Source organism: Centrocercus urophasianus, unplaced genomic scaffold (assembly GCF_019232065.1).
Source record: "Centrocercus urophasianus isolate 14NV4802_14NV808 unplaced genomic scaffold, USGS_Curo_1.0 seq_21, whole genome shotgun sequence".
Lineage (NCBI taxonomy): Eukaryota > Metazoa > Chordata > Aves > Galliformes > Phasianidae > Centrocercus > Centrocercus urophasianus.
In genome coordinates this window covers 11,095,704-11,123,255 of record NW_024884767.1, presented here as the reverse complement: position 1 = coordinate 11,123,255, position 27,552 = coordinate 11,095,704, and the positions used below count along the sequence as shown (strand labels likewise).

General features: G+C 38.7%; 1 protein-coding gene across 1 annotated transcript in view; it reads right to left on the bottom strand.

Annotated features, from left to right (window-relative positions):
- MEGF10 (multiple EGF like domains 10) overlaps nucleotides 1–27,552 on the bottom strand; it is a 99,828-nt gene that overhangs the window by 25,797 nt on the left and 46,479 nt on the right. Inside the window, exons 6-13 of the mRNA XM_042823088.1 lie at nucleotides 24,849–25,095; nucleotides 24,434–24,554; nucleotides 22,462–22,598; nucleotides 16,199–16,411; nucleotides 10,701–10,875; nucleotides 9,719–9,839; nucleotides 7,027–7,190; nucleotides 4,856–4,958 (exon numbers count right to left, since the gene is read on the bottom strand). Coding sequence (XP_042679022.1) covers nucleotides 4,856–4,958; nucleotides 7,027–7,190; nucleotides 9,719–9,839; nucleotides 10,701–10,875; nucleotides 16,199–16,411; nucleotides 22,462–22,598; nucleotides 24,434–24,554; nucleotides 24,849–25,095 — 1,281 coding nt within the window. The remainder of the gene's footprint in view (nucleotides 1–4,855; nucleotides 4,959–7,026; nucleotides 7,191–9,718; nucleotides 9,840–10,700; nucleotides 10,876–16,198; nucleotides 16,412–22,461; nucleotides 22,599–24,433; nucleotides 24,555–24,848; nucleotides 25,096–27,552) is intronic.

The following is a 27,552-nucleotide window of genomic DNA, read 5'->3' as shown; positions in this document are numbered from 1 at the left end:
CACAGGAAAGTAACAGAAAAACACCATTTCTCCCTTTCTTACCTTCTTAGCAGGTAGAAAATGAATGTACTTAATGCACTGACGTAAAGTTCTTCTTTTAAAATAGTGATATTTACTTCACACAAAGACTCACTGCAATGCACAGGCAAAAGAGATGCAGGCACAATGACACAGGGTGAGCCAAATCCCTTAACTGAAGTTTGGAGAGTAAATACACTGTTTATCATGACACCATGCACACATGCAACTTCAGTTTGTGCTGCACAGAATATCTGCAACAACAGACACTTGCACTTCAGAAGCAGAGAGAAGTTGGCCAGTGTGGAGGAAAAACTGTCTCGGAAGAGGCTCCTGCCTGGGGTGCACCAGGGCGCCAGCCCTGTGCGCACTCCTAGTGGCATCTCATTTCTCAGTCTGAATGTGAGAAAGGCCTATGGCAGTACTCTTTTATGTCTTTTTCTTCTGCGTAATAGAAAAAAGAAAATTGTGTACACAGTAAAAGCTAAGGAGCACGGGAGAGGTCTAGCTGGTGCTTCCCTGGGGACCTAGTTATTTGCATCAGTGGAGAGGGTGTCAGATGACAGTCTTGTCCGCTCTAATCCAGCAACAAATGTGCTTCTCAGTAGTAACGTCGCGAGCACATGGAAAGGACACAGCACTTCCTCACAGCAACAACACATCTGGTGATGGACAATCTGACTAGCATCAGCAGGTGTCAGCGCAGCAAAGTCACCAATATCCTATCTGACACAGCATATGAATAAACACCATGTGTGCTGGTAGAATGTAGGCTGATATTTCTGCATCTGTCTTTTCCATAAACCGATGCTATTGTTTTGGTTCAGATAGCAGACTACCGGTATTTCACAATCCCTGGCACAACACAGCCTTTAAATTGATTTTTAAAATAACAAGCGTGGTATGAGTATGACACGACATTTCTTCATAAACAGAAAGGTCCAAGAGAACTACATCCAAGAAAGCACAACCGCAGTGCGTTACCACTGACACCCACGTTGTACTGCAGTAAGCAGACTGTCTGGAAGAAAACCTTTGCCTCTTTTACAATGCTTTAATGAAAAATTTCAGTTTGCAAGAATATGGATTATCTGATATTTTAGGCAGTTTGGATCATCTGTGTTCTTGGCAGCTGCTTGTAGAACAGGTTAAGTTTAAGGAATGAAATTAACAGGTACCACGGTGCTTGCTGGATTGTATGGTTATTGAGGGAAGTGGTAGAGGTGGCTCTTTCACAAAAGTTAACTTAAGGTTTTGGTATAAATTATTAGGAGGCTTAATTATCATTACTTGTTGAGGAGGTATGTTTTCTTTGTCTTTTCTCTACCTTTAGGCTTTTTATTTTAATGCTTCTTACTCTTTTCCACTGTCTAGCTATTGCACTCTCTCCAGATGAAGAAAAGTTATTTATAAGTCACAGCGAAAATGTCAGCGGATGAGAGTGTTTGGGGCAGACATCATCTTCAGTGTGGGCGGATGTTTCTCATTTGTACCATCATGTCATGTGGCTCCTGGAATGTGAGGGAATGGCAAGATTGCCTGGAAAAAAACATCACCCTTAACTCTTGCTTCTTTCAACAGAATTAATCTGCTGTAGGATGAACACTAAAGCAGTGCAGTATCTAACAGGAGTCCTGTATAGGAAGGGACTTGTGTTTAGGATTCAAAATCTAAGTAGCTGCATAGACAAAAGAAACTAAATTTAAAACATAAAGGTGATTTAAACAATTTCAATTATTTCTAGAGTTTTGCCACAATTCCTGACACAGTACTAGAAACAGAACTTCACTCATAGCTACCATTTGCAGATTATACAACAGGCATGTTTGAAAATTAAGCTTATTTACGAAACTAAGCTATCTAGCATCCTTCTGCTGACAGAATGCTCAGCTACAGTTCTGTCTTGGGACCAAAGCACAGGAAGCATAGCTGCCCTGGCTATCCGAGGTGCATTTATCCTACTAGGGCTCTGACTGTCTCCAGGGCAGTGCGCTTCCTCTGCCCCAGTGCTATGGCACAACTGTATCCACCAGCAAGGGAAAAATCTTCCACTCCCAATCTGTTTCAGCAGAGTTACATGAACTCTTTTTCCCTGAGCAAACTAGAAAAATGATCTATTCAGAGAGAGGAGAAAAGAACTACACTTAAAGTATCTTTTCTGAAGCTTTACATAAATTTGGAGGCATCAGAACATTCTGAGAAATTTGACTTGAATTCAGTGATTTATTCTTTTTAAAAAAAGATCATAAAAAAAGATAATTAAAAAAACATAATAACAAAAAAAGCTTGTTTAAATGTGCTTTTTTAACACTCCCTTCAATGTTTGTTCAGCAACAATAACCATCATTTGTTTTAGCATCAGACTGATCCCAAACTGGTTTCCTGTTTGAGTGTTGGTTTTTTGTTGTTGTTGCTGGGTCGTTTGGGGTTGATTTTTGTTTTGCTATTTATTTATTTATTTATTTTACAAATTCTCCACCTGTTTCTCCACCTATTACGCACACACATATGCATACAACAACCCTTCTTAATCCTGAAGTCTAATGCTACTCTCTGCAGTGTAACATTACATTACAGCTATTTGAGAACCCATTTCTAAAATATTCTCTCCTTTTTTAAATTATTCTAAATATAAATGTCTACTCAAAGAACAGATTCCTCCTGTCCCAGCTCCAACACGTGAAGTGTGGGCGGAAGATTTTTCCAGACACTGAGTATAAAGCAAGCTATCCCATTTATGTCATGTTGTACGTCTAGACATCACCAACTTGTTGAAACTAGTCTTACACACTGCTGAGATGACATAATCCAGCGATGGGTGTCCAGTTATATCTACAATCACACAGGAAGTCTAAATATGCAGAAGTAGCAAGCTTTTACTAAAGTCAAAAATATTTTGTCCTTTTCAATATTTGAATTCCAGCACTGCTAAGATTTGTACTGTGACCTTTCAGAACTACTGCTTTTAATTTGGCTTTACTCATTTACATACTTTTGGTCTCTGACTATTTGTCCCAGTACAGAAAACTCGTAAGACTTAATCTGGACAATACATCAAGAGCTTGTGAACCTCACTAACTCTCCACACCAAGGTTCCTCAAGATCTGTAACTGTTCACGTATCTTTCAATGTCTGTATGCTTTCATAGATTTATTAACTTAACAAATTGTATTTTGAACAATTCAAATAAAGTTTTGAGAAAGAATGTTCAAAGACCTAAATGCAATTCTGAGGCTACCTGCAAACTAGAACATCAGAGGCCATTAATATCCTAAGAAAATAACCCATAACACAAAGCAGCATCTCTAGAAAAAAAATGGAATAATGTGTTTTTTTTTTAATTTTTTTTTGTCTCCTTGCTTGCTTGTTTTGTTTGTTTAATTTGTGGGGTTTTTTTAACAACCCACTCAAATCATCTCTATTGTTTTTGCATTCTTGTGGTAGTCATTTCCCAGAGGTATCTGAGTGGCTGACAGCAAGTTACACTGCAGCTTGTGGGAGGAGAATAAATTCAATCAAAGCCTCGCACAAAGGTAAGTGCTGGCTCTGGAAACCTCTGTCTTTCACACTGAAACCAGCTGCAGAACAGTACAATAAGGAAAAAGCCTCTTCAGAGAACTTGGCACAAGCCTACAGACAAATTGCACAAATTGTACTTGACTACAACTAATCAACCTGAACTGCAGGCACAGGCTTTTGCACAGAATGCCCGTGATCCACCTACAGAGCTGAAAGAAATAAGAACGCATAAAATTTTGAGGAAAGATGAACAGAGATTGTATCTGAGAAGTCATAAGCTCTACACAAACTTTTACGAGCAAAATAATTTGCTAACCATTTCAAAGCCATTACTTGTTGCAGATTATCCACTCAACTCCATCTAACATGGCTAGAAGCACCAGAGAAAAAGGAAAACAATTGTATAATGGAGTACCAATCAAGTAGGAAAAATGTTAACTTATGAATGGGTGAGGTGATATTAAGCAATACTATACTACATCTGAAATCACAAAAAACTCCTTTCATAAAACAGCAGAAGTTAAAAGGTATGTTTTTCTTCCTGGCTTTTCATTATTAAATGTAATGAGTCCATACTTGAAATCAGATCCTTGCAATGCTACAGCAGTGAGCATCTCACAGTGAAACACAAAATCCAGAACATTCTGCAAGACAAACTCATGCCAACTAATCATAATTGAAGATAAACAAGTTTTTCCAATGTTTACAGCATAGAGATCTATGTGGGAATTAAATCTCATAAAGGGAACATTTATTTCACCATGGTAGAACCTTCCCCGTAGTTTCATCATACTTTCAAAAAACCCTGCTTTCCGTAAGCAACATTTTGATAACGCATGAAACACAACTCTGGTGAATAACTATATAGATTTCCTAAAGCCACAACAGCAAAGCTGCAGGGAAAAAAAAAAAAAAAAAGGGAACTCACTCACGACCAAATATATAAAGAGAATCTATTTGTTTCCAAAAGTAGGAGAAACTTCAATGGCAACACAACACAATTCTGCACAACTTATATCAAAACTGCTAACTCAAGGTTGATTGTCAACAGCTGTTCAACAGTTTTATGAGGAGTCATGATGTGGAGGTACACAGGTTGTAAGATTTCATCTTCTATTCCCAGTTTCCTATATAAACCACAGCCAGCAAAGATTCCATGACTGTGAATCACAGGAAGGGACACAACAGCCACAGAACTGGCCGCTTCTCCTTCCAAGCCCACATACTACTCTTCTACCCACAAAAAAAAAAGAAAGACAAGACCAACTCCCATCATACAGGAAACTCTCGGTGTGTTTCGCGATGGTCTCTTTTGTACCTGACCATCCTGGTAGACAGCGGCAGTAACCCGTGGTAGGATGACAACCATCTGCATGGCTGCAGTCACAGCGTTCAGCACAATCCATGCCATATGTGCCATCCTGCAGCCAGGAAAACAAAACAAAACAGAGATGATGAGAACTGAGAGTTGGATGAGAACAAGTTCTGGTCAGTCCTGCCTCAGGAAAAAGGAAACCTCAGATCTCTTCTAAGCCTGTAATCAGTTTACTTAATATAAAATGCTTCTGGCTTTTGGAAAACGTTGATGCTCTATATTTTCATTCTTTTATTTGAGCGGGGAAGATAAAGAATTCTGGATTAATTTTTTAGAGAACACAAACCTACCCTATCACTGATAGCACTGTAAATCTCTTGTACTGTCCTTCTTATTTCTCTTACATCTCAGTCCCTTGTCTATGACCCAGGAGTCATAGAGATGGGAAATTAATTCACTTTCCTTCCTGCCTCAGATTGTTTTTTTCATGTATTTGTCAAAAAAATAAAGAAAAAAAAAAAGATGCCCTTAAACCCACAATTTCTAAAAAAAAGAATCAAATAGGAACGAAACGTATTAAAACACATGTTCAGTGTAAAGTTTATTTCTTAAAGAATGCACACTGAATCACTTTCTTTTGATTGATAATGTTTTCTTCTGCATAACAGCATAGAATATATTAGAAAAGAAGCTCTCTGCTATTACACATTACACAAAATTATATTTTGGCTGTTGAACATTTCTGAACCAACAAAAAATGTTATCAAAAGGTTAAATCACAAGTTAAATAACCTTCTCAGTATGTTCAATTGTGCCAAAAGAACACAGCTGATTTTCATGGAACTGTATCAGAATACATGAATTTGACTTCCTGTTTCTTCAGTAGAAGGTGCCACAAACTTTTAGACAATAATTTCATATAAGGTCAATCTCAGAAACAAAAACAAATAAAATTTTTACAATTGCTTTTTCAAAAGAAGGCAAAAATACATCAGTAAACAGAAAGTGTAAAACATCAAAACCAAGGAGAAAGGCAGGATAATTTTGAGTAATACTTCTGGGACTATTCACAGCAAAGGAAATAAATAAAGAAAAGATATGTCAGGTTTAAAAGACAATATTCAAGATGAAAAACTGGTCAAAGTTACATTAAAAAGTGGAATAAAACATAAATCATAATTCATCTGGTATCCTCCCTCCCCCCCCCCCTTTTTTTTTTCCCCTGTAGAGTTTCACAGATTATAGGATACAGATATTAAATTCCCAGTCTGTCCAGTCTGAAGTAGAAAAAATCATACATTACTTGAGAATAAGGAGAGTTTTGCACATCTGAAGAATTCATTTTTATAGAGAGAAAAAGAAAAGATTAAGGCAGGCACTTCCTTTGTTTATAATCAGATTTGGAAATAAAGGAAGTTTTGAAATATATTGCTGAAAAAGGGTAATTCTAGTCTTCTATGTATTTTGCCCAAAACTAAGTCAATCCTGATTGATAATCTGAACAGTGGTATTGATTTTCTAAATTTAATGAAAAAAGTGAAATTCATTGATATGTATTTACATATGGAAAATATTCTATTTGACACAGAAATAAGAGGTGAGTGGAGACTGAGAAAGTACATGACAGTAAGTTGATTAGGAATTGTAAATTTGAGAATTTCTTTTGAGCACTAGCTTGCTATATTCGAAACAATGGAGCAAATGGCATGAAACAATACTGATCTTTTCTAACAAGCCACTTTCAGAAGAACTAATGGAATTTAGGAGATACTTACCAACGTCTTTCAGAATTAGATGCTAAGTGATAAGCAAAGCTTTTTTAGAAAAACAAAAATTAGTCTTCTAATTGAGATGCATTTGTTGGAAAGGCTGCATAAACACACACAGGAAGCACTCTAATCAGCTTTCCAGAATATTTTAGATTTGTCTGTCACTTTACTTGCTATATCAGAATGAGCGTACGCTAAGCTACATTTGAAAGAAAACCAAAGGCATTCCCAAAAAAATCTTAAAGAATTGCTTTATGTCCCTAATCTTGAATCTGGTCAAACATGGGATGACTGTTAGATGCAGCGCTTCTTAGGGATTTATTCCAATAAAGTGAGAAGAATTATACTAGTGTCCCCTTGCCCGGTATTAACACAGTGCCATATTGAGCAAAATGATTGAACTACCTGGCAAGGGAGTTCACACTTTTCTCCTCTCCAGCCCGGGGCGCAGGAACAGGTTCCATCCAGAGCATTGCAAGCCCCTCCGTTAAGACACTGGCAAGTTAAGTTACAGCCAAGTCCCCAGGTACCACTGGGACAATTGACTGAACAGTCTACACCATGCCAACCTACCATAAACAAGAATTAAAGTGACAAATTAATCAGGTTTCCCCCCAGCTCCTCACTGAGCACACATTTCCCTCCACCTCCCATTTGGAATCTCTGAGGCACACAGAATCTCTATAGGATAGCGATACTATTTCAGCTGAGAATTTATCTGGATTTGAACAAAGACGCAGAAGGGCACCTTGTAACATCTGTGCACAGCACATACTTTGCAGACAGTGCCAACATGCAGGAGCCATTGATGAGAGATTTGAAAGGTAATCACAGACACCTTGAAATTTTGCTGAGAAGTACTAGCTATCTTGAAAGTTTACAGGGATAGCCTGAAAAAAATTACAATCTTTTCACTTAAGCTGCTACTTTCATAGTTCTTACACCATTACTAAATATAGACAGTTCTGCAGTGTGGTTTTAACAGAAATCTTAGATTTTCCTCCCCACCACACCCCCCCAGAGAAAAAATATAAAAATAGAGAAAGTAAAACAGTAAAGTAGTGCACAAGCTGGATTTCTCCAAGGATACACAGAAGACCTTGTAGATGACTTCTGCACTTCTCTTCAAAACACAAAATAGAACGTAATGGAAAGTGTCTCTGAAATGCAGTGTTCACCACTGATTATGTCTGATAGCAATGATTCACAGACTGTGCACTGGATAAACAGAAATGTAAATAGGTTTTCAAAAGTGTGATCAACTACTGGGTATGACAGAAAACAAGTGAGCCAGTTCATATGTTATCATCAGCAATGACACAAGTCAAGTTTCTAATTTTGTACCTTGTTTACAGTAAGTGAAAGGAAAAATAATTCAGCAGAGAGTACAATCAATAGACTATGCAAAACAAATGTATTGAAATAGAACTGCCTCGTGTCCTAGATTGATAATTTCAGAGTTTAGGGGTCATTTCAGGAAAAAATGTTACACTGTAATAGCTAAAAAATTGAGACACTTTCTCTCCAGTGCTTTTTCAAGGCTTTTTAAAGTTTCCTTCTCTGTCTCCTTAAAGAGCTTCCCATAGCATAAGCACAGTTAAAAGAAGCAAATAATGTCAGACATGGAATCTTTCAATGGCAGGCAGGTTACATTTTCCGAATGCATGCTGATCTACCCACACCAACCTGCTTTTCTCAGAGCTACAGAGCTGCCTAATTTCTAAATATCATGACTGAAAAGCAGTGTGACTACTAATTCAAAAAGCAGAAGAACTTTTGTAGAAGGAGCAAAGCAGGAAAGTGATAATTATATGCAATGTGAAAACTGTAGGGTATTCTCATTTCATTGAAATCAATGGGAATTTCATCATTGTCTTACTAGTGTCAAACCAACCTCCACCGGGCACCTGAGTTATTAAACTTGTAGAAAATATATTCAGTTAATAGGGAAAGGATGTAAGGAGACATGATCAGATATCTAGAGCACCCCTCCTATGAAAAGAGGTGGAGGGAGCTGGGCTTGTTCAGCCTGGAGAAGGCCTTGGAGAGACCTCATTATGTCCTTCCAGCACTTAAAGGAGGCTTAAAAAAACCTCCTTTTTGGAGGAGATGGACTTTTTAAACAGTATGATAGTGATAGGACAAGGGGGAATGCTTTTAAACTAAAAGAGGGGATACTTAGATTACATATTATAAGAAAATTAATCATTCAGAGAATGGTGAGGCCCTAGCACAGCTGCCCACAGAAGCTGTGGTGCCCCATTGCTGGAAGTGCTCAAGGCCAGGTTGGATGGGGCCCTGGGCAGCCTGAGCTGGGGTGGGGGGAAGCCCTGCCCATGGCACGAGTTGGGGCTGGGTGGGTTTTGAGGTCCCTCCAACATTTTTAGAGTGGGAGAAAACATAAACTGGGCTTATGGATTTGCCTGCCCCTCTCTTCTCAGTAATCCAGCATCACAGCTGAGAGATGCTGCCTTTTAAAAGCTTTCTTACAGCAGAAATGAAAAAAAGAGCACATCCTCAGTGTGTATTTCAGGAAGGGATCTTTAAATGGAACTTAGTATTATATTTTGTATAGAATGGGAACTCATACAGATCTGTAGATCTTTACATGTGAAAAGATCTCTTCAAAACTTGTCTCTTGCTGAGAGACCAACATCAGTGTTAAAATGGCAGAAAAATAATTGTGTCTGTGGTACAAAGAGTGTGGTAGACAGACCTGGTGCTCATCCAGATGGATCAGAAACAGGGCTGCTTTGGCTAGGAAGCCTAACAACACATAAAATGCGTACCAGAAGTCATTCTAGCAAATCCTAGCCCTGCCATGAAGAGGCAAGCGGCAGCCCATTTCAGACTAAATAAATACTAGTAGTTCACCTAGCCACAGTATCCAGCTCTTTCAGATGAATACAAAGTACGTGCCCTCTTCTCTGAGCAGATGCTCTCCCATTTTTCACCCCTCACTGCAGGAGAAGCATAGAGAATAAAATATATGGCCTTACAGTTGGTCTGCTGTTTATTAAATGCGCTGCTTCTTCTCAACTTCAAAAACTCAACTTGATTTTATGATTTCAGAATATTAATCTGAAGACACACTTACCTGCTTTGCAAGCACAAGAACCATCTACTGGCGAACATACGGCTTCGTTTTTACAGTTGCAGTCAGAAGAACAATTTACTCCGTACGTACCCGGAAGACAAGGAGTACCACAATCAGCACCCTGAATTACACAAAAATAGTCTAAAAACTCTTATAGAAAGTTCAGGCAATATAACTGTAGCTGTAACAAACTACCTGGACATGGAATTGACTGATTGTGATGACTGACTCAGATGCCCCACAAGTCAGAAAACACACAAGTCACGACTATCCTAGGCTGTCACTGATTTATCCTGAATTTAAGAGAAAAGAAGTCTTTCACACTGAGTTCTCCATGACTTTTAGGTCTACTATAACCATCAGCTGCAATCAGAGCTCATGTCACAGAGCTAACGAACAGCACATGGTGAGATCAATAGACGGTATTTTTAGTAATAAAAAAGTCCTTTGCAAAACCAAAATACAGTCAGATAGTAGTTTAATGGAAAATACTGTGGTTATGCAAAATCTTTTAAGAATTAATTTAGTTGAAATATTACTGCTAGAATAGTCATACTGCAAAAACATTTCTGTGTTAGATTATTAGCATCCAATGCACAAAGAACAGCAAATGTGTAAAAGCTACTGAAAAATGTACCTTACACTGTAAAAATAAGTGTCTTTGTCAAGAGTTTCTCTGAATGGAGCACAAGGAATCAATACAGTAAGATAACAACTGAAACCTATAGTTCATTCCTTTATCTCAGGAGCACTTCCTCATTTGTATATCAATGTCCTATGAAGCAGTGAACTTTTCTTTCTTAACCATTGTTACATTTCAGTACTTAGAGCTAAACAGAAATTCTGCCTTTCCAGGGTCTTAATCTGTAACACACCCTGTGATAGCCAACTATTCTTACCTCTCCTTTACTGTGGTAGAGAAAGGACACTCTAGCATCTTTAACCCTTCTGCACTTCAGTAAAGAAAGTGAAACTTATTTACCTTAAATCCAGAGGCACAGGTGCATTTTCCAGTCACGCTGTCACAATCAGCACCATTTTGGCAGCTGCAGATCTGCTGACAAGACTTGCCATAGAACCCTGGAGAACATGTCTCATTGCAGTAGAGCCCAGACCAGCCAGGCTTGCAGGAGCATTCCCCAGACATAGGGTGACAGCTGCCAAGAGGGGATGAAAGGATAAATAATTTAGGGCTAAATGTGACACCAGTATTTTTTTCCGGAGAACAAAATGCTGCTACAGATAGGTTGCATAAAGGATCTTGCATTCTATACATAGAGATGGGTTTCCTTCCCAAACCACAGAGCAAAGGGTTCTGTCTATACATGTAAAAATGCATGCTTAATAAGATCAGAGAAATTAGTATTACATATCATACAGACATTTTGAGAGGACATGGAGAGAAAAGATATATCACTTTTCTGCAGCTTGTTGAAGACAAACTTATCTCTCAAAACTTAGTTTTTACTACTAAATACATATCCATGGTTATTGATATTAAAGTGATGAAAGCATTAAAATCCCAAAATGTATCACTAGATGTTTATTTTATATAAGAATAGGATCCTTATCATAAGGCTGACCAAATTCAGCAGCAATTTCTCTGAGAAATGATGCTTCACTAAAATAACAATACAGCAACTAATCCTAAAACAGTAACACAACATTGAATGAGTTGCAAGCATGCTCTTTCCAAACCTCTAGTTTAAAAGAGAACAACAGGTATCTTTCCAGGAATGCTACAAAATCACTTGCATTGGGTAGAATTCAGATATACCACCAGACCAGGAATCTTTTGGAGAGTATCTTCCCTGTGCTGGCCATACCTGGTGGCAGACCATCTGTCCCTACCTGGAACAGCAGTTCCATTGAAGGGCTAGTCAGACAGCTGTTGCCTCATAACAAATGGACATCATCAGCTGTGCTAAGATGTATGTGCTGGAGAAGTGGACACAATGGGGTACTCTGTAAGACTCTGGCAGACAAAGCACTTGCTTAATTCTCACCAAAGGAAAGCCTTACAATCCAAATCCAATATATTTACAATGGAAAGACTGTTTAAAGATATTTGTCTGCCACTGATTGAAGTTTCTTTAAGTGTGCTGGAAAAATGTGTCTTTGTCCAGGCACGTTAAATTACCCATGACAAGAGACTGATTCTGCGAGATTTGCTTACAATTTGCGTGGGGGTGTGTGGTGTGTGTGAAATAAAGTATTTTTATAGCCACTGGAAAGTTTAATATATTTATTATAGCCACTGGAAAGTTTTAAAAAAACACCTACTACACTTGTAAGTACTGTAACATAAGTAATAATCATGTTCTTTGAAAAAGTTGCATAACAAGGAAAAGAAGTATTAATTGCTCTTAGTCTCAAAATATGCTCTTTCAAACCAGAAGTTTCTTACTGTGAGACACAACTGACAATACAGTGCTGATCAAGGAAAGAATGAACTATAAAGGGCATAAAATGTTATTGTACAGTCAGTTCTGTATAAACAATTGTTTACCCTTTAACAATACAAGAATTTGAGGGTCATGAAGAATTAAAACCTCTTTTTAAAAGTATTAAGGTAGCGTACATAAAGCCAAGAGGAAAAGTTGTTTTAGCTAAATGATGTATGCAAAATTGATTCAAAACTCATGGGATTCATAGTCAACACTTCTGGTTATTTATTCAGTTATAAGTATACTTACCAATGAAATTACTTGGAACAGAACTATTCTCATGGAAAACAAAATGCTAGACTAAGAAAACACATAATGGTAGAATCAGATTTGTACCCTATTCTTAACTCCATCCTGTAGACATTTAGACATTTTGTAGTGGCATTTTGGATCCAATCCCTAGGTTTCTTAGCAGTGGAGGAATACAGGGCAGGGAATGTGGAAGGGTTGTTCAATCCATGACTGAACAGTCATTAGAATATGAATCAGAATATTTTAAATGTAAAATTAGTATTTTAAGACATATGAGTAAATCCCAGCTTCATTTGTTGTTGGTCCTTTTCCTTTTAGAATAGAGGGAGCCTATATGCATGAGCAAGCATTAGGTATGAAGCAGACAGAGGCATCGATATTCTGTGCCCCCCCAGCGAGTGTTACAATGCATACTTGCACATATATTGATTGACACCAAAATTAGTACTCCATAATTTGTAATTAGATGTAGGAAGCTGGAGTTGTTCTAAAGCTTTTTGATGGGTTCTCCCATCAAATTAAGCAGTTAGCTTAATTGTCAATAAGATTTATGTTAAGATAGGGAAACAAAGACATGTTGAGAAATGCTGCCGGTACATTCACTTTTATTTGCAGTCTTTTGTTCATACTTTCTAGAAGTACAGCCTTACATTGTACACTGACATAAAATAAATCTGTGAAAATATGTATTATATTATAGCAATTCAGATGAATGTCTTGATTTTCAGCCAGCTAACTCACTCTGGATTTATTCTTGGCAGTCTAGTAAAAAGGAGAATATCAATAGTGTCACCTAATCAGGAACAGAAGTCTGTATCTGATTTTCACTCTAGCTCATACCTATGAAAAGACATAACAGGGAAGAACCATCACATGACTGAAGAAGGTTGTTATTTGCTGCTGTGCAAAAAGAACAAAATCTCTGGAATGCACCTGTATCTAACCCTTTATGGGGTGCATGGCTATTTTGGCTGGTACTGTTCATAGCTAGAACAGCAGTGTGCATGCTTTTCACTCTCAGGAGCTCCATTAACCAACAGCAGCAGCGAACAACTGTAGCTTAGCCTAGCCTGCATGTAAATTGACTTCACTTTTTTTTAAAAAATGAATTATTGGCAAAGTTGTTTTTGATGCCATTTCCTCAATCATAATATCATAATAGAAATGTGTACACAACATTTTTAGGTTTCATCTGAGATCAGGAACATTTTTTGCTGCTAATTACTTTTTTTAATTAACCTTTAGTTCATTTTCTTATCTGTGAATGCAAGAGTGTGAACAATAACATGGAGCTCAGGACTACCAACAGCTCCTTTTTGAGAAATCTGTATCAATGGTCATATGTAGGTGAAAGATCCCAAGAAATCCCTTCAAAGTCCTAGATATAAAGACACATGGAGTTTATAAATAGAGGAGATACAGTACAGTACCTTTTTAGTATCCTGGGACTACTGACTGCTGTTAAATGGATTAATGCTATGAAGTTCCTTTGGCTAAAACAAGCCCAAATATTACTTGTGGTAACAAAGTACGAAATGACAATATTCCCTAATGTGTTAATAAAGTTACATCCTGAATGACTGATATTTAGTTGTCTCCTGGATGACTTGCTTCTCAAAAAAATGCCAAAAGTGACAGTCTGCAGGGAAGTTCTCACTTCTGAACTATTTGTTTCAATACTTATTTGGAGCTTAGTTTGGAGGAAGTCCAACTTTTTACTCAGGCAGGTAGTCATAAAAGAAAGGGAAAGCCTTTGAAGTAAATGGGGGGAAATTAAGGTTAGATGTTAGGAGGAACTTCTTTACTCAGAGGGTGGTGAGGCCATGGCACAGCTGCCCAGAGAAGCTGTGGTGCCCCAACCCTGCAGGCGCTCAAGGCCAGGTTGGATGGGGCCCTGGGCAGCTGAGCTGGTGGGGGGCAGCCCTGCCCACAGCACGGGCTGGGGCTGGGTGGGCTTTGAGGGCCCTTCCAACTCAATCCCTTCCAATGATTACTCAAATAGCCTTTTAGCCTTTGATGTCTGTTATTTGCTGATATTATTCACCTATGACAAATACACTTTTAAAGTCATGAAAACTTTTGCTTTCCTTGCTGGTTATTCTGCCCTTGCAAATATGCTCCCTCACCTATAGTTTTTATTTGTCATATAGAGGCGAAGATGTTCAAAAGACCAATCAACCATATGTTACTGTTTACATGTGAACATTTGTGATCTGATTTGACGACAAGCTGTCCTGCACAGTATAAATGAAGAAACAGCTGTGTTGAACATGAACCAGAAATAATCCCAGTAATATTAGCAACACTATACATTGTAATGCGTTTCTGTCAAACAAAGCTTCTGCAACAGTCTACAGACACATTTGCAGAAGTGTAGCTAGCATAATTCATAATGCAATAGTATTCAGTCTCCCAGCATAATTTGAGAGCTAGACAGGTCAGCATTATGATTCCATTTATTCTTGAATGTATTGCCCAAAGTGGCTTGATTTTATGTCAAAAACACAGTTGTGTTTTTTTGTTTTTGGTTTTTTCAAAAGGCATCTCAAGTAAATGGGATAAACAGAACTGCAAGTACACGGCTGTGCAAGCACATGAATGGAAAGTAAATTCAGCTTGCTGTCACATTGCTTGCCAATGAATGGTATGTTCAACAACTCAGGCAATCCACAAAACAATTTTTCACAGAGCCCTAATAGGTTATTTCCACATATGTGGAAATAAGTGCTTGAGTGTTTTAACATCACTTCTAAATACTAAAGGCTTTTTTTTTCTTTTTTTTAATCTGTATACAAAGTACAACAGCTTTCTGTGCTACAGTAAATAATTTCTGCAAATTTCTCTGACAAGAGTTTTCAACATTTAAATTCATCATATACTCACAAAAGTTATATAAGGTACTGTGACTATTAACAAAGGTACATGTAAGCAAATGCAGTGACCAAAGTATTTCATAAAGGAAAAGTTTTGTAATAAGAATTGTTATCTAAATACACTGACTTGCTTCAACTGACATTCCTCCTTGCAGCTGAAAGACTGTCTCCAAACAGTCAGGTCTACAGATTTTCCTAACAGTATGTTCAGAGTGGAGTCCACAAAGACATACAAAACTCAAAACATGAGACTATGTCTAGAAAGGAGAGATGGGAAAAAGTAAGATGAGTGAAAAACTACTTTTAGTTGGTTTCTAGGGATTAGATTTTAAGAGCTTTCTGGTGTTTAAGTGACAGTTAAAAAAAAAAAAACAACTACATTTACAATTGGTAGGGCTTCAGAAATTTCGGATTAAATTACTCACCTGCTCTAATTCTTTTAGAGTGGAGGGAGAGAGAGAGAAGAGGGAGAAATAGATTCTTCTCCCTACTGGACTCAATCTTAAGACTCTATACACATTGATTTCAATTGAGTTCACATTTAAGTATCCCAGAGAATTGACTTCATACAGTGAGGAATACAGAGATGTATTCATGTGGTAAATACAGAAAAAGTTCACATTTTGTCATAACATTTATATCATGTATCAATGACTGAACGTAGAGGTTAATATTAAGAATGAATACACATAGAAGTACCAACAATCAGAAGCTCTTTGGAGTTGGTATCTTCTTTCTTATTATGACTAGAGAATACTAAAGACTCTCAGAAATCTTTAGTTGCTTCCATTTTCATGAATGTATATCAGAAAGCCCTTCTGCATCAGAAATTATTTCTTTTCAGATTATATTCTGATCTCTTAGGCCTACACAGAAAAAGAGAACAGCCTATAGGCTGTAAAGCTTACCTCCAGGTATTATGCAAGTGGCAGGGACACTTTTTGTCACATTTGAGGCCATAAACTCCCTCAGGGCAAAGTCTTGTTTCACAGTGCTCTCCAGTATATCCTGGATCACAGAGGCAAGCACCACTGATATGGTAGCATTTCCCACCATTCATACACTGGCAGGTCTCAGCACACTGTACTCCATAAGTGCCCACTGGACACTCATCTTGACATCTGTGAGAAAAACAAAGGAGAAAGCAATTAATTTTACTTGAAGTAAACTACAGCTTTTAGGGATTTAAGGAAAATTCTGTTTACGAGGAATCTGACTCAGGTCTAAAATTTGTCATAAGTAGACCATGAATTTACATGCCATTATATTTTAAAATGCCTGTCTCTCTGGATTCCTTTGCTAACAAGACAGGCTTAAAAACACTGCCTCCACAGATTACTGTGGAAAAGGTCTCTCTTCTCTACAACAAAGGAGACAATATACACAGACCACCACATTTCACATTCAATAACAGAACAAAATTGAATCCTCTTAAATCAGAAGTTAGGTATGAAATGTAATAAATTTTCAAGAATTTTGTTTCAAAAGATGTCCATCCATATTTTTAATCATCACTTATTCATTTATTTTTGGTTAGTGATCTGGATATTCCACTTGGCAATACTGTGAACAGCCAGCAGACATCTGTGCCCCTGCAGACATTGAAACAGAAGATCCTTTGCAATTGCTCTCAGCTGACTCCAGAGAGAGTATTTTCTAATTATGTTTCCAAATAGATGTTGTTTTCACAGTGACTTTATTTCCTGAATTTCATTCTGAAATTTTTCTTTATATGGTTTTCTTTACCCTTTGTAGATTCATATGATGACCTGGGAAAATCATCAAGAGTCCCAAACTCTTTATTGCATCTGACTGCACTGATTTTGTATTTATATGATAGAGAAGTCTGGAGTTTAAACCATATGGGTAGGTAGCAATAATTTCTTCTTGCTCCTTAAGGAGAATGTCTCCTAATAAATATAGCTGTTCATCAAAGTTTTCCTTTTCATTTGCAGAGTGTTTAGAAGATAACTGATTTAGCTAATTTGTATTTCACTAATCTTTCATACATCAAACACATTTTACATAAAGATCAGGCTATATGTTTAACTGTCTAGGCAATTTCCACTAATTGAGAACTTGAAAATTGATTCCTAGCGAGTCCCCTCATAAAAGCTCATTCAGTGATTTAACAGATATGATGCAAGCTTCATCTTTTTCATCTTTAACTGTCAGCAGCACCACTAAAGGCTCCAACATCAAGGACAGTTAAAATACTGGGTTGTGTGTGTCAGGGTAGACCTCTCAGCTCAACAGGTTCATGCTCCAGAGCCAGGGATGACAACATTCCATAAGTTCTGTCTCAGGGAAAATATTCATATTCAACAGTGTAATTATTCTATAAATTATTAATTACGCAAACATAGAAAAAACAATAAAATGTCGAAATCTCAGAGCTTCTGACCAGAACATTCTGAGACCAAAGCCATGAGGCCTGTTGTCAGTTCACCAGGGAATAATATGCACATAACATCTTCTACAATTTGGGTACGTGTATGCTTTATCAAGTTACAGATTACCTGTTAATATGACACACTGTTAATGCTTCTATCAGCTTAAAACTTGCTGATTTCACCAGTCATATAAAAAAATCTAAATGATAGTCTCTTTCCACTTTTCTTATACAGTTAGCGTTGAAGAATAAAACTGTATGATTGATGGTTTACTTTAGGAGAATTTCAAAGGCTAGTATGATACAAGACACTGCATCACATTCAGCAGAACCCTGTGAGGTAGAATGGGAAGACATATTCATTTCATGCATCTGTGGTACATGCCTCAATCTGGGAATTTTAAGGTGTAACTGGAGACAGTAATGAAATCTCTTTTACTTCAAAGGGAGTTACAATAAAGTGGAATCTATCTAAATCTTTCCTAATAAAGTTATACAGATAAAGCTGAGAATGAAATTTCTCCAGATGACAACCAGTGACCCCACACAAATGAGACAAGATTTATTTCTCCAATTTCTTTTTAATAGCATCTTCATCAGTTTTGAAGAGTTCAACTTTAAACTAGATTCTCTTGTGTTAAATTAGATCACCTAGAAACTGTGATTATACTCCAGCAATTATTTTTTTCTAGCTAACCCCATTGAAATCTCAGGCATATACTAGTAAGTTAAAAACAAAAGCTGAAAATAGTTTAGCGTCTTCTAAGTATTGTCCTTTTTGCTGCTGGAATGTTCACACTAGCTCAGCCAATGTCCATGCATTTCTTGTAATACTTCCAACCCTCGCTGATCTACAGCCATGAAATTACTGTCTGTCTACAATCCTGCTTCTGACCCATTCACGCCCTTAGAGTATCTCAAAAAACAAAAGATTGAAAAATTCATCCTATTTTGCAGGAAAGAGGGAGCTCAGACTTGCAAAAGGAATCAAAATACTGCAATCTGCTAGGAATTTCTGACTACAGTACAATTTATATTCCAAGACAAAAAAATTTGCTTTAAGAAAGACCAGAGAGTGATATGTGCATTCTTACATGAATATTCATTTGATTTACTGCTGAAATATCTATCTTTAAATGCATCTACCAATTACTGCAATGTTTCTTAGAGGCAAATTTGCACAGGTTGCTCCAAAAATAATGCCTCCTATTTATTCAAATGGAATCTACAACAGATACAAGGAGTAAAATAATGCCATTTGATAGAGCAAATTCTCAGCTACAAAATACTCTTTTTCAACATAGTCAACACCATTAGCTACACATTTTTGCCAGTGATGAACTAAGAGCATGCATGCCAGGCTTGCAAAAATTTGCACCAGCAGAGGTGACCCACTGTTTCACAGCTGCTATGACAGCACTGTTGCTAGGAAAATGTTGCCCATACAGTGCATTTCATCAGCCCAAAAAGAAGAAAGTCAGAAGGCTCAAAATTCTGAATATGTGATGGCTATGGTGTGATACTCCAGACAAGATGGGCAATGTGCTCCATTGTCTTCAAACTGATATGGGGCCTGGAGTTACTGTGTTGCAAGAGAAAGGTTGGCTTCTTCTATGTCCTGACGCTGAAGTTTGAGCCTTCAGTTTAGTCAGTGTTGCAGTGGATTGTCTGAGTTTCAGGAAATGCAGGACCACTTAACCTGCTGAGGAATGTGCCTTAACATTTTCTTTGATGGGGATTTCACATGCCCACTCCATGGATTGTCATTCTGACTCCAGCTCATAGTGGAGACACCACATCTTGTCACCGGTAATGATGTGATCCAGGAAACTTCAGCCTTGTATTGGTTCAGTAGGTCTTGACAAACTTGCATATGATATTCTTTCTGTTCCTGTGTAAACATTCATGGGACCCCATCTGACACAAGCTTTCATAGAATCACAGAATCATAGAACCATAGAAGGGCTTGAGTTGGAAGGAACTTCAAGGATCATCATGCTCCAGCTCCCATGCCACAGGCAGGGTTGCCAGCTGCTAGATTAGATCTGGATGCCCAGAGCCCCATTCACTTCCAGGGACCACAGAATCACAAAATGGCCACGGTTGGAAGGGACCTCAAGCATCATGAATCTCCAACACCCCTGCCACATGCAGGGCCAGCGAGCGGGCATCCACAACCTCTCTGGGCAACCTGTTCCAGCACCTTATCACCCTCTTAGTGAAAATTTTCCCCAACATCTAAATCTTCCATCCTTTAGTTTAAAACCACTCCCCCTTGTGCTATCACTATCAACCTATGTAAAAAGTTAATTTATCTCATGTTTATAATTTCCTTTTAAATATTGGAAGGCCATAATGAGACCTGCCCATAGCCTTCTACTCTCCAAACTGAACCATCCCAACATACCTGTGTAGGAGAGGTGCTCCAGCCCTTGGATCACCTTCATGGCCCTCCTTTGGACCCTCTCCAAAAGCTTGACATCTTTCCTGTGCTGGGGATCCCAGTTAAAGACACAGTACTCCAGCTGGGGTCTCACAAGGGCAGAATATAGGGAGATAACTGTCCCTCTTCTGTGTTAGACTTCTGGGCTGTAAGCACACACTGATGCCTCATGTTAAGTTTTTCATCTACTAGGACCCCTAAGTCCTTCTCAGCAGGGCTACTCTTAAGGAGTTCTTCTCCTTGTCTGTATATATATCTGGGAATACTCCAACCCAAGTGCAAAACCTTGCACTTTGCTTTATTGAACCTCACTAGGTTCAAACAGGCCTGTCTCTCAAGTTTATTAAGGTGTCTCTGGATGGGCATCTCTTCCTTCTGGCATATCAACTACACCACTCATCTTGGTGTCATCAGTAATCTTGCTGAGGGTGCCCTCAAGCCTATAACGTATGTTACTGATCAAGATATTAAAGAGCACCAGTTCCAAGACAGACTCTGGGAGGACATTACTCACCACCAGCCTCCACCTGCACATATATCTGCAGATCACAACCCTCTGGCTGCAATTATCTAGCCAATTCCTCATCCACTGAATAGTCTATCCTTCTAATCTGTATCTCTCCAATTTAGAGAAAAGGATGTAGAATGTGGGAGGGGACCATGTCAAAAGCTTTGCAGAAGTCCAGGTAGATGACATGAGTTGCTTTCACTTTGTCTACTGATGCTGTCACTCGATCACAGAAGGCCACCAGATTGGTGAGGCATGACCTTCCCTTCATGAGGCCATGCTGGCTGTCGTAGATCACCTCCTCATCTCAAATGTGCCTTAGCATGTTTTCCAGGAGGATCTCCACGATCTTCCCAGGCACAGAAGTGAGGTTCACCAGCCTGCAGTTCCCTCGATCCCCCTTGCTCCCTTTCTTACACATAGGAGTGATGTTTCCCTTTTTCCAGTAACGGGGGACTTTGCTTGACAGCTAAGACTTTTCAAATATGAGGGAAGGTGGCTGGGCTACCACATCAGCCAGCTATAGAGTCAACTTTGTGATATTAATTGTGACCTTCTTTTCCAACACAGGCAGTATTCAGCTCTATACTTAGTTCCCTAGTCATGATCTACCAAGTCACACAGATGAGCTTATCAAGACATTTTTCATTTTGTGGTGTCACAGCTGTGCATGGCTGTCTAGAATGTGGTTTGTCTTTTTCATTGCTATCACCACTGCTGAAACACACCACCCACCCCCTCACTGAGCTCATATCCACTGTTTGGTCTCCATAAACATTCACCAATACAATGCTTTGTGAATGTTTATGGTCATTGAATGACCAGTGTCAATGGGTGCCATTTTTCTGTATGGAGGAATTCAATGGCACACCTTTGCTTCATATGCACTTCCATGTCAGACATCATTCTGTCAAACTGCCCCTCTGCTGCTATCTGTCAGAAAGCAACATGTAATGAGATATTAGTGGGAAGGTTCAACCTCTACTGCCGTACCACCAACATCCACCTCAGACATCATGGGTCAACATAATAAAATAGGAGGCATTTCTTTCGGAGCAGCCCTCATAATTTTTGCAGGCTCTGAACTAAGTGTGTCTCTTCTTCATATTTCTTTTTTCCTTATGCGTGACACAGCTTTCTCTATGTCCTGTGAAGCTCACGTGGGAAGAGCATACAGTTATAATACTTAACTGTTGTTGGCAGAGATCCCCTGGACTGACCACAGTGATTAAGACACTGCTGACTTCAGCAAATGAGTTGTGTGCTGTTTAAAATGTATGCAGGAAAGCATTTTTTTCACTTTTCCCTGCCTCAAAAATTGCCATTTTCTTTCCTCTGAAATCTACCAAAAAAGATTTTTTAACAGCAAATTAGAAAATACCAAAGTTTCATTTCTTTGTTTGAACACAATACTTTAAGAGACAACTCTCCAGCCTGCTCACTTTGCAGAGGAACAGGAGGAGCCTTTCTCGCTACTGCCATTGCCAAACATCTAGAGAAAACCAAGAGCTTCTCTCCTTACCCCACAGCTCTATCTATATCATTCTGCACAGCACTCGAATGAAGACCCAAAGGACACTGGCAGTGTGGGCCACAGCATAAAACTCCTGAAACCAAGCAACTCTTCACAGAAAAGTAATCGCTTTTCACTTGAGATTCAATATCTGATAAGTGATGTGGAAAACACTACACAAAACTTTTAATGATAACATGGGCATTTTCTTTTGTCTTTCCCACTTTTACCACTTTTCCCACTTTTCCCATTTCTCTACTTTCTCTGTTGTACCAGATCCCTTGCAGGTTTAAGCAAAAATAATTTTTTTCTTACCTTTCCCCTGTGTAGCCTGGGCTGCAATGGCATTGACCTGTCGCTGAGTCGCAGATCCCTCCATTGTGGCACTGACATTCCTGGGAACAGTTTTTCCCATAACGACCCTCAGGACAAGGCTGACCACAGACCATGCCCTGTGTATGCAGAAAAAGAATCTTACATTTCGATTTCAGGTTGAATGGAAAAGGAAGAAAGGTCTGCAATGAAGGGAGAGTGAGATCATGTCCCTCATCTAGTGCAGATCCTAGAAATGCTCATCTCCATCTCACAGTCAATGTTTCAGCACTAAACAGTAACAGTTCTCCAGGATTTCCATTTAGCGGGCCAAAGCTTGTGGAAAATACTATTTCTAAGCAACACTGAAAATTAAAAAGCATTTAAGAGTAATTGATGTCAAACTCTTCCCAATTTCTTTATCAGCAGCCATATATATCAAGACATCTGGAAATGCCCTCCAGTGAATAAGAGCGTAGAAATGCACGGTTGCTGTAATGCCCCAATCATATGACTTCGTGATCTCTTGTTGTTATTTCTGGTGAAAGGAGAAGCTGTCTAATTTCACTGAAAGCAGTGAAATACCTTAAAAGCTTCTTTTCCACAAGACTTCAATTTCTGAACTGCTAATTACACATTTGGAATTAACTGCAGTTATGTACTGAGAGAAGTATCAGGCCTTAAGACTTTTAAGAAGCCAATTCAAGAGAAGCAGATTTACAAGTGTCTCACCAGGCAAAAGATACATGGGAATTTTAGCTAACATAAGACACTTTAGAATTTGTATTTGACTACTTTATGCCAACTTTGCATGGAAAGCAAAAAAGGTTATGTTAACAAAATCATCACACAAAATTGAGAAATCTAAAACTAATATCGAATTATGCTTATATAACTATTTGGAGTGGATAACTAATCTAAAAGCTAAAGAGTAACTTATTAGTTAATTAGTTTGTGCTCTGGCAGAAATTTTTCACTACTTCTTCATATGCTGTATTTCTTTACATAAGTGGCATTGAGGCCCATAGAAGAAGTAAAGGCAAAATGCAAACAACTGTATCCTGTGATCAATAACTTACATTCTTCCATCACAAAATGGAATAAATGTTAAAATTACCATACTCCAAGTTAGGTTGACAGGTGAGCAATGCTCACACAGTGAGACATCATTTGCTCACAGTGATGTACCCTCGCTGGTGAAGAGCCCATGTTACCACTGAACTCCTCATATATCATGATAATGAGAAGTTCGATAAGTGTAGATTTTCACCTGTCATAGACATGTATGTAGAAAAAAAATGAATAAATATGATTGTAAATACTATCTATGAATATTTTATAAGGAAACTGTTGGGCTTTGATCACTATCCATCCTTTTGATCATCTTCCAACTTCCTAACTCAGAACTGCCAGTCTGGCAAAGGAGCCTACATGCAAGTGAGGAATTTCATTTGTAGCTTCCTTCCCTTTGCACTGACCAGAGGGTAGAAAGTGAAAAGATAACGGTCAAATTCTAATGTCTTGTTTCTGTTAGCATCACTTAACACAATACCTTAAAGTTTGGGTGTTTTCTTTTTGTTTGTTTGTTGTAAATGCATAGTATACATTTAAAAATAGATGCAAAAACCCCCACGAAAAATACATAATGTCTCTCTAAGGAGGTATCAGCTCCCTAGAGTATTAAGTTCTATCTGGAAGTGAACACCTTCTAGACAAAATTCAATGGATACTACCTGTTTATGGTATAATTCACGTCCCTTGCTTCCCTAGACCTCACATGGTTAAAATGGCAGTGCAGAGCTGGAGGATTTTCAGCAACAGATGGATTATTCAAGTATTTTATTCCAGTTTTTCATGCTCAAGTACACTTCTTACTCCTGGCTACATTTTATGTTCTCATTCACTGTTCTTTGTTTCTGCTGCCTGAGTTCTAGAAATTTTGAAGGGCACTGTCGATTTCAGAAAATGTTTTTACCATCCATCCTGGTGGGCATGCACACTCCCCGGTCACGTGGTGGCAGATGCCTCCATTCTGGCAGGGGCATCTTTCCTCGCACTGCGGCCCGTGCTTCCCTGGAGGGCAGAGATCCTCACAGCTGCAGAGGTGGTACACAGCAGACACAACTGTTACTTCACTCGCTCTCCAGCTACCTCTGTATTGCTAATGCTATCATTTGTTTGTGTTCAAAAATAGGCAACAGAAAGCAGTTCACAACAGAAGCAAACTGAAGGTTGTATAGTGTCTGTGCAACACACCTAAGGGAACAGACCTAGAATGTAACAGAAGTTACCTTCTGTAACTAACAGAAGTTACTCCAAACTTGATTTCCCCTGTTAGCACGCTTCATACTCTGCATTTCCTCCCTCTATAGAACATGCCCTGTACTTACAAGGCTCCAGTGTATCCAGGAGGACACCTGCACTCTCCAGTCACATGGTCACAGGTGGCTCCATTCTGGCACTGACATTTCTGATGGCAGTCATTTCCATACGTCCCTTGGTCACAGCGCTCCTCGCAGCGCCAGCCTTTGAAACCGGACGCACAGTGGCAGGCTCCAGTGATGGGGTTGCACAAGGCTCCGTTTTTGCACTGACAGCGGCTGCTGCAGTGAGGTCCCCAGTGGTCACTGTCACAAGCTGGAAGGGCAGAAGGAAAAATGTAAACCACTTTCACAATAGCTCATGTTAGAGCACTGATGAAACTATGAGTCAACAGTAAGAAAAAAGAAAGAAAACGTTATACGCCAAAGTTGTTATTGGGCCCATCTTCAGCTCCTTCATATTTTTGGTGGTAAAACATTATCTGGATGTAACAGATTTGGTTATCCAGTGTGTCTTCATGATCACTCAAGTGCATCTTTTCTTGTGTGTGCCAATGGAGCCCTTTAGAACTCCATAAGTAACCACTAGGGGTATCTCGGAATCAGAAGAAAAAACCCACTGTTTAGGAAGAATTTTTTTTTAATGAGAAACATGGGGATTCTGTAAAGAGGAGGAAGGTTAAGGTCATTTAGAGTTCAACAGGAATGAGCTAATTATATGGTCAAATGACCTGGTTTTATTTTTGTGTTCTATCAATAACAGCGCTGCAACAGAAAAGCGTCAGTTGCAGCAACTGAAAGTCTAGGCTCCCCTCAGTGACTGACAACCATTGTTCTCTCAATCTTCTCCTGGGGCAAAAAAGACAGGCAGAGAACAGGCACGCTTTCCTGGAGTACGGCAAAGTAATTCGAGACACATCCTCAGGGGAGGAATTGTTCTGCTTCAGGAGCTGTTCACTTAGGCTACACAGATGAAAAGGGATTAGAACCTTTAAAGATTTTTTTCCCGGTAAAGATCACAAGAATCTGTATGCTTAATGGAGATATTGTGAACACCTACACACAGCAAAATGCAGAGCAACAGAAAATATTATACGCATTAAAAGTGTCCAGCAATACTGTCAAATTGACAGAATGACTACCCACCTTATTGTCACTGTGGTTTCTCCATTTATCGTCTTGATGATATTTATTTTCTGCTCCGGACTACATACACAACACCATACACCCCTCTGGCATACAGCTCATCACAGGATGTCTTTACCCACGGTAACACACATTCATTTACAACTTCTACCTACTTATTTTCAGCATATTCACACGGAACAGAATAGGCAATCTGCTTGCTGAGCAGGTGATTATCCTCATACAACTAAATATTTTGGGATATAATTATATATGTAAGAACAGTGGAATTTCTGAGACAGATACAAGTTCTCTCATGACTGAACAGACACCTTTACACTTGTTTGTTTGCTTTTTTTCTTAACACATTAGTATGGATTGAGATAACAGTCATTCTTCTGCTCCCACACAAAATATAGAATTTCAATTTCAGTTATTCCTCATGGAATAATAATTAAAACAAACAAACAAAAAAAAATTAGGGATGCCTGATAAACAGAAGAACCCAGATCAGCCAGCAGCACATGGTTGTTCCAGGGCAGAATTAAGGATGAACATGACCTAAACCCACTCTTAGATATAAAGACATGGCAGAAATGTTTGGTTCATAAATTCCAGTTTGTGCTCTTTTCCCACTAGCTGGTAAGTGGTTTGCAACAACATTCACACACCTTTTTGGAGAAAAGAAAATTAGTTTCAGAGCTATATAGACCAAACCCACCTCACATCTACCACTGCACAACACCCAGGCACGGAGAAAGCCTTGCTACTCACTTGTGAAGCAGCAGAGCCTTGCACTCCCTCTGCTCCTTTTACTTATTCCCAATCTGCTGTCTCTCCCTGGGATGCATCTTGCTGACTCCTGGGGATTTACTGACATGTGGGATGAACATGCTGTGCCAATGAACTTGAAGCTTTCTAGACTATTTTACTGCAAGAGCATGTACTGCACAGAATAAAATAATTTATTAGCTTCCTGACGTGATCTTCACATTATATTTGCAGGAAATCATTAAAATAAAAAGCAACAGACAGCTGCTAATAGGATTTCCAGCCTCATGACCATTCTCCTGGCAACGGCCAGGTGGGTAACAAATATTGAGTGCGTGATTCTTCATTACAGCGCAACGGTGAAGCATCCCACCAGGACTGTGATGGCTGTACCATACTATGGATGCACAACAGTCCATTATGCAAGGCCTGTCACCAGCCTATTATCTAACTGTGAGTAATGGGCATAGCTGTGGAGAAATTTGCAGAATTAAAGGAAAAAATTAATATTTTTGAATGAGACATGAGTGTATTTTACCTCTACATCTAATGACTGCTAATCAATAATATTCCCCATAGGAAATTAAAGTGATTTGTCAGAAACTGATACTCCATTTACAATTAAAGAAAGAAAAAGGCAAAGGGTAGGAATGTTTTCTGTGATGAGTTTACCTTTAGTTAGTTTTGAAAGCTGAATTTACCAACTACTACATCAGACTGCTTCTGTTACTTCCTTGTATTCAGAAACTGAGAAAGCTGAGCTGGAAGTTGCACAGCTGCTGATCTGGTGGAATGGATAATTTCTGCATTGATAACCATCATCAGATTACAGACTGTCAGCTGCAGTTTAATCAGAATAGCTGCTCTGCTGTCCTGA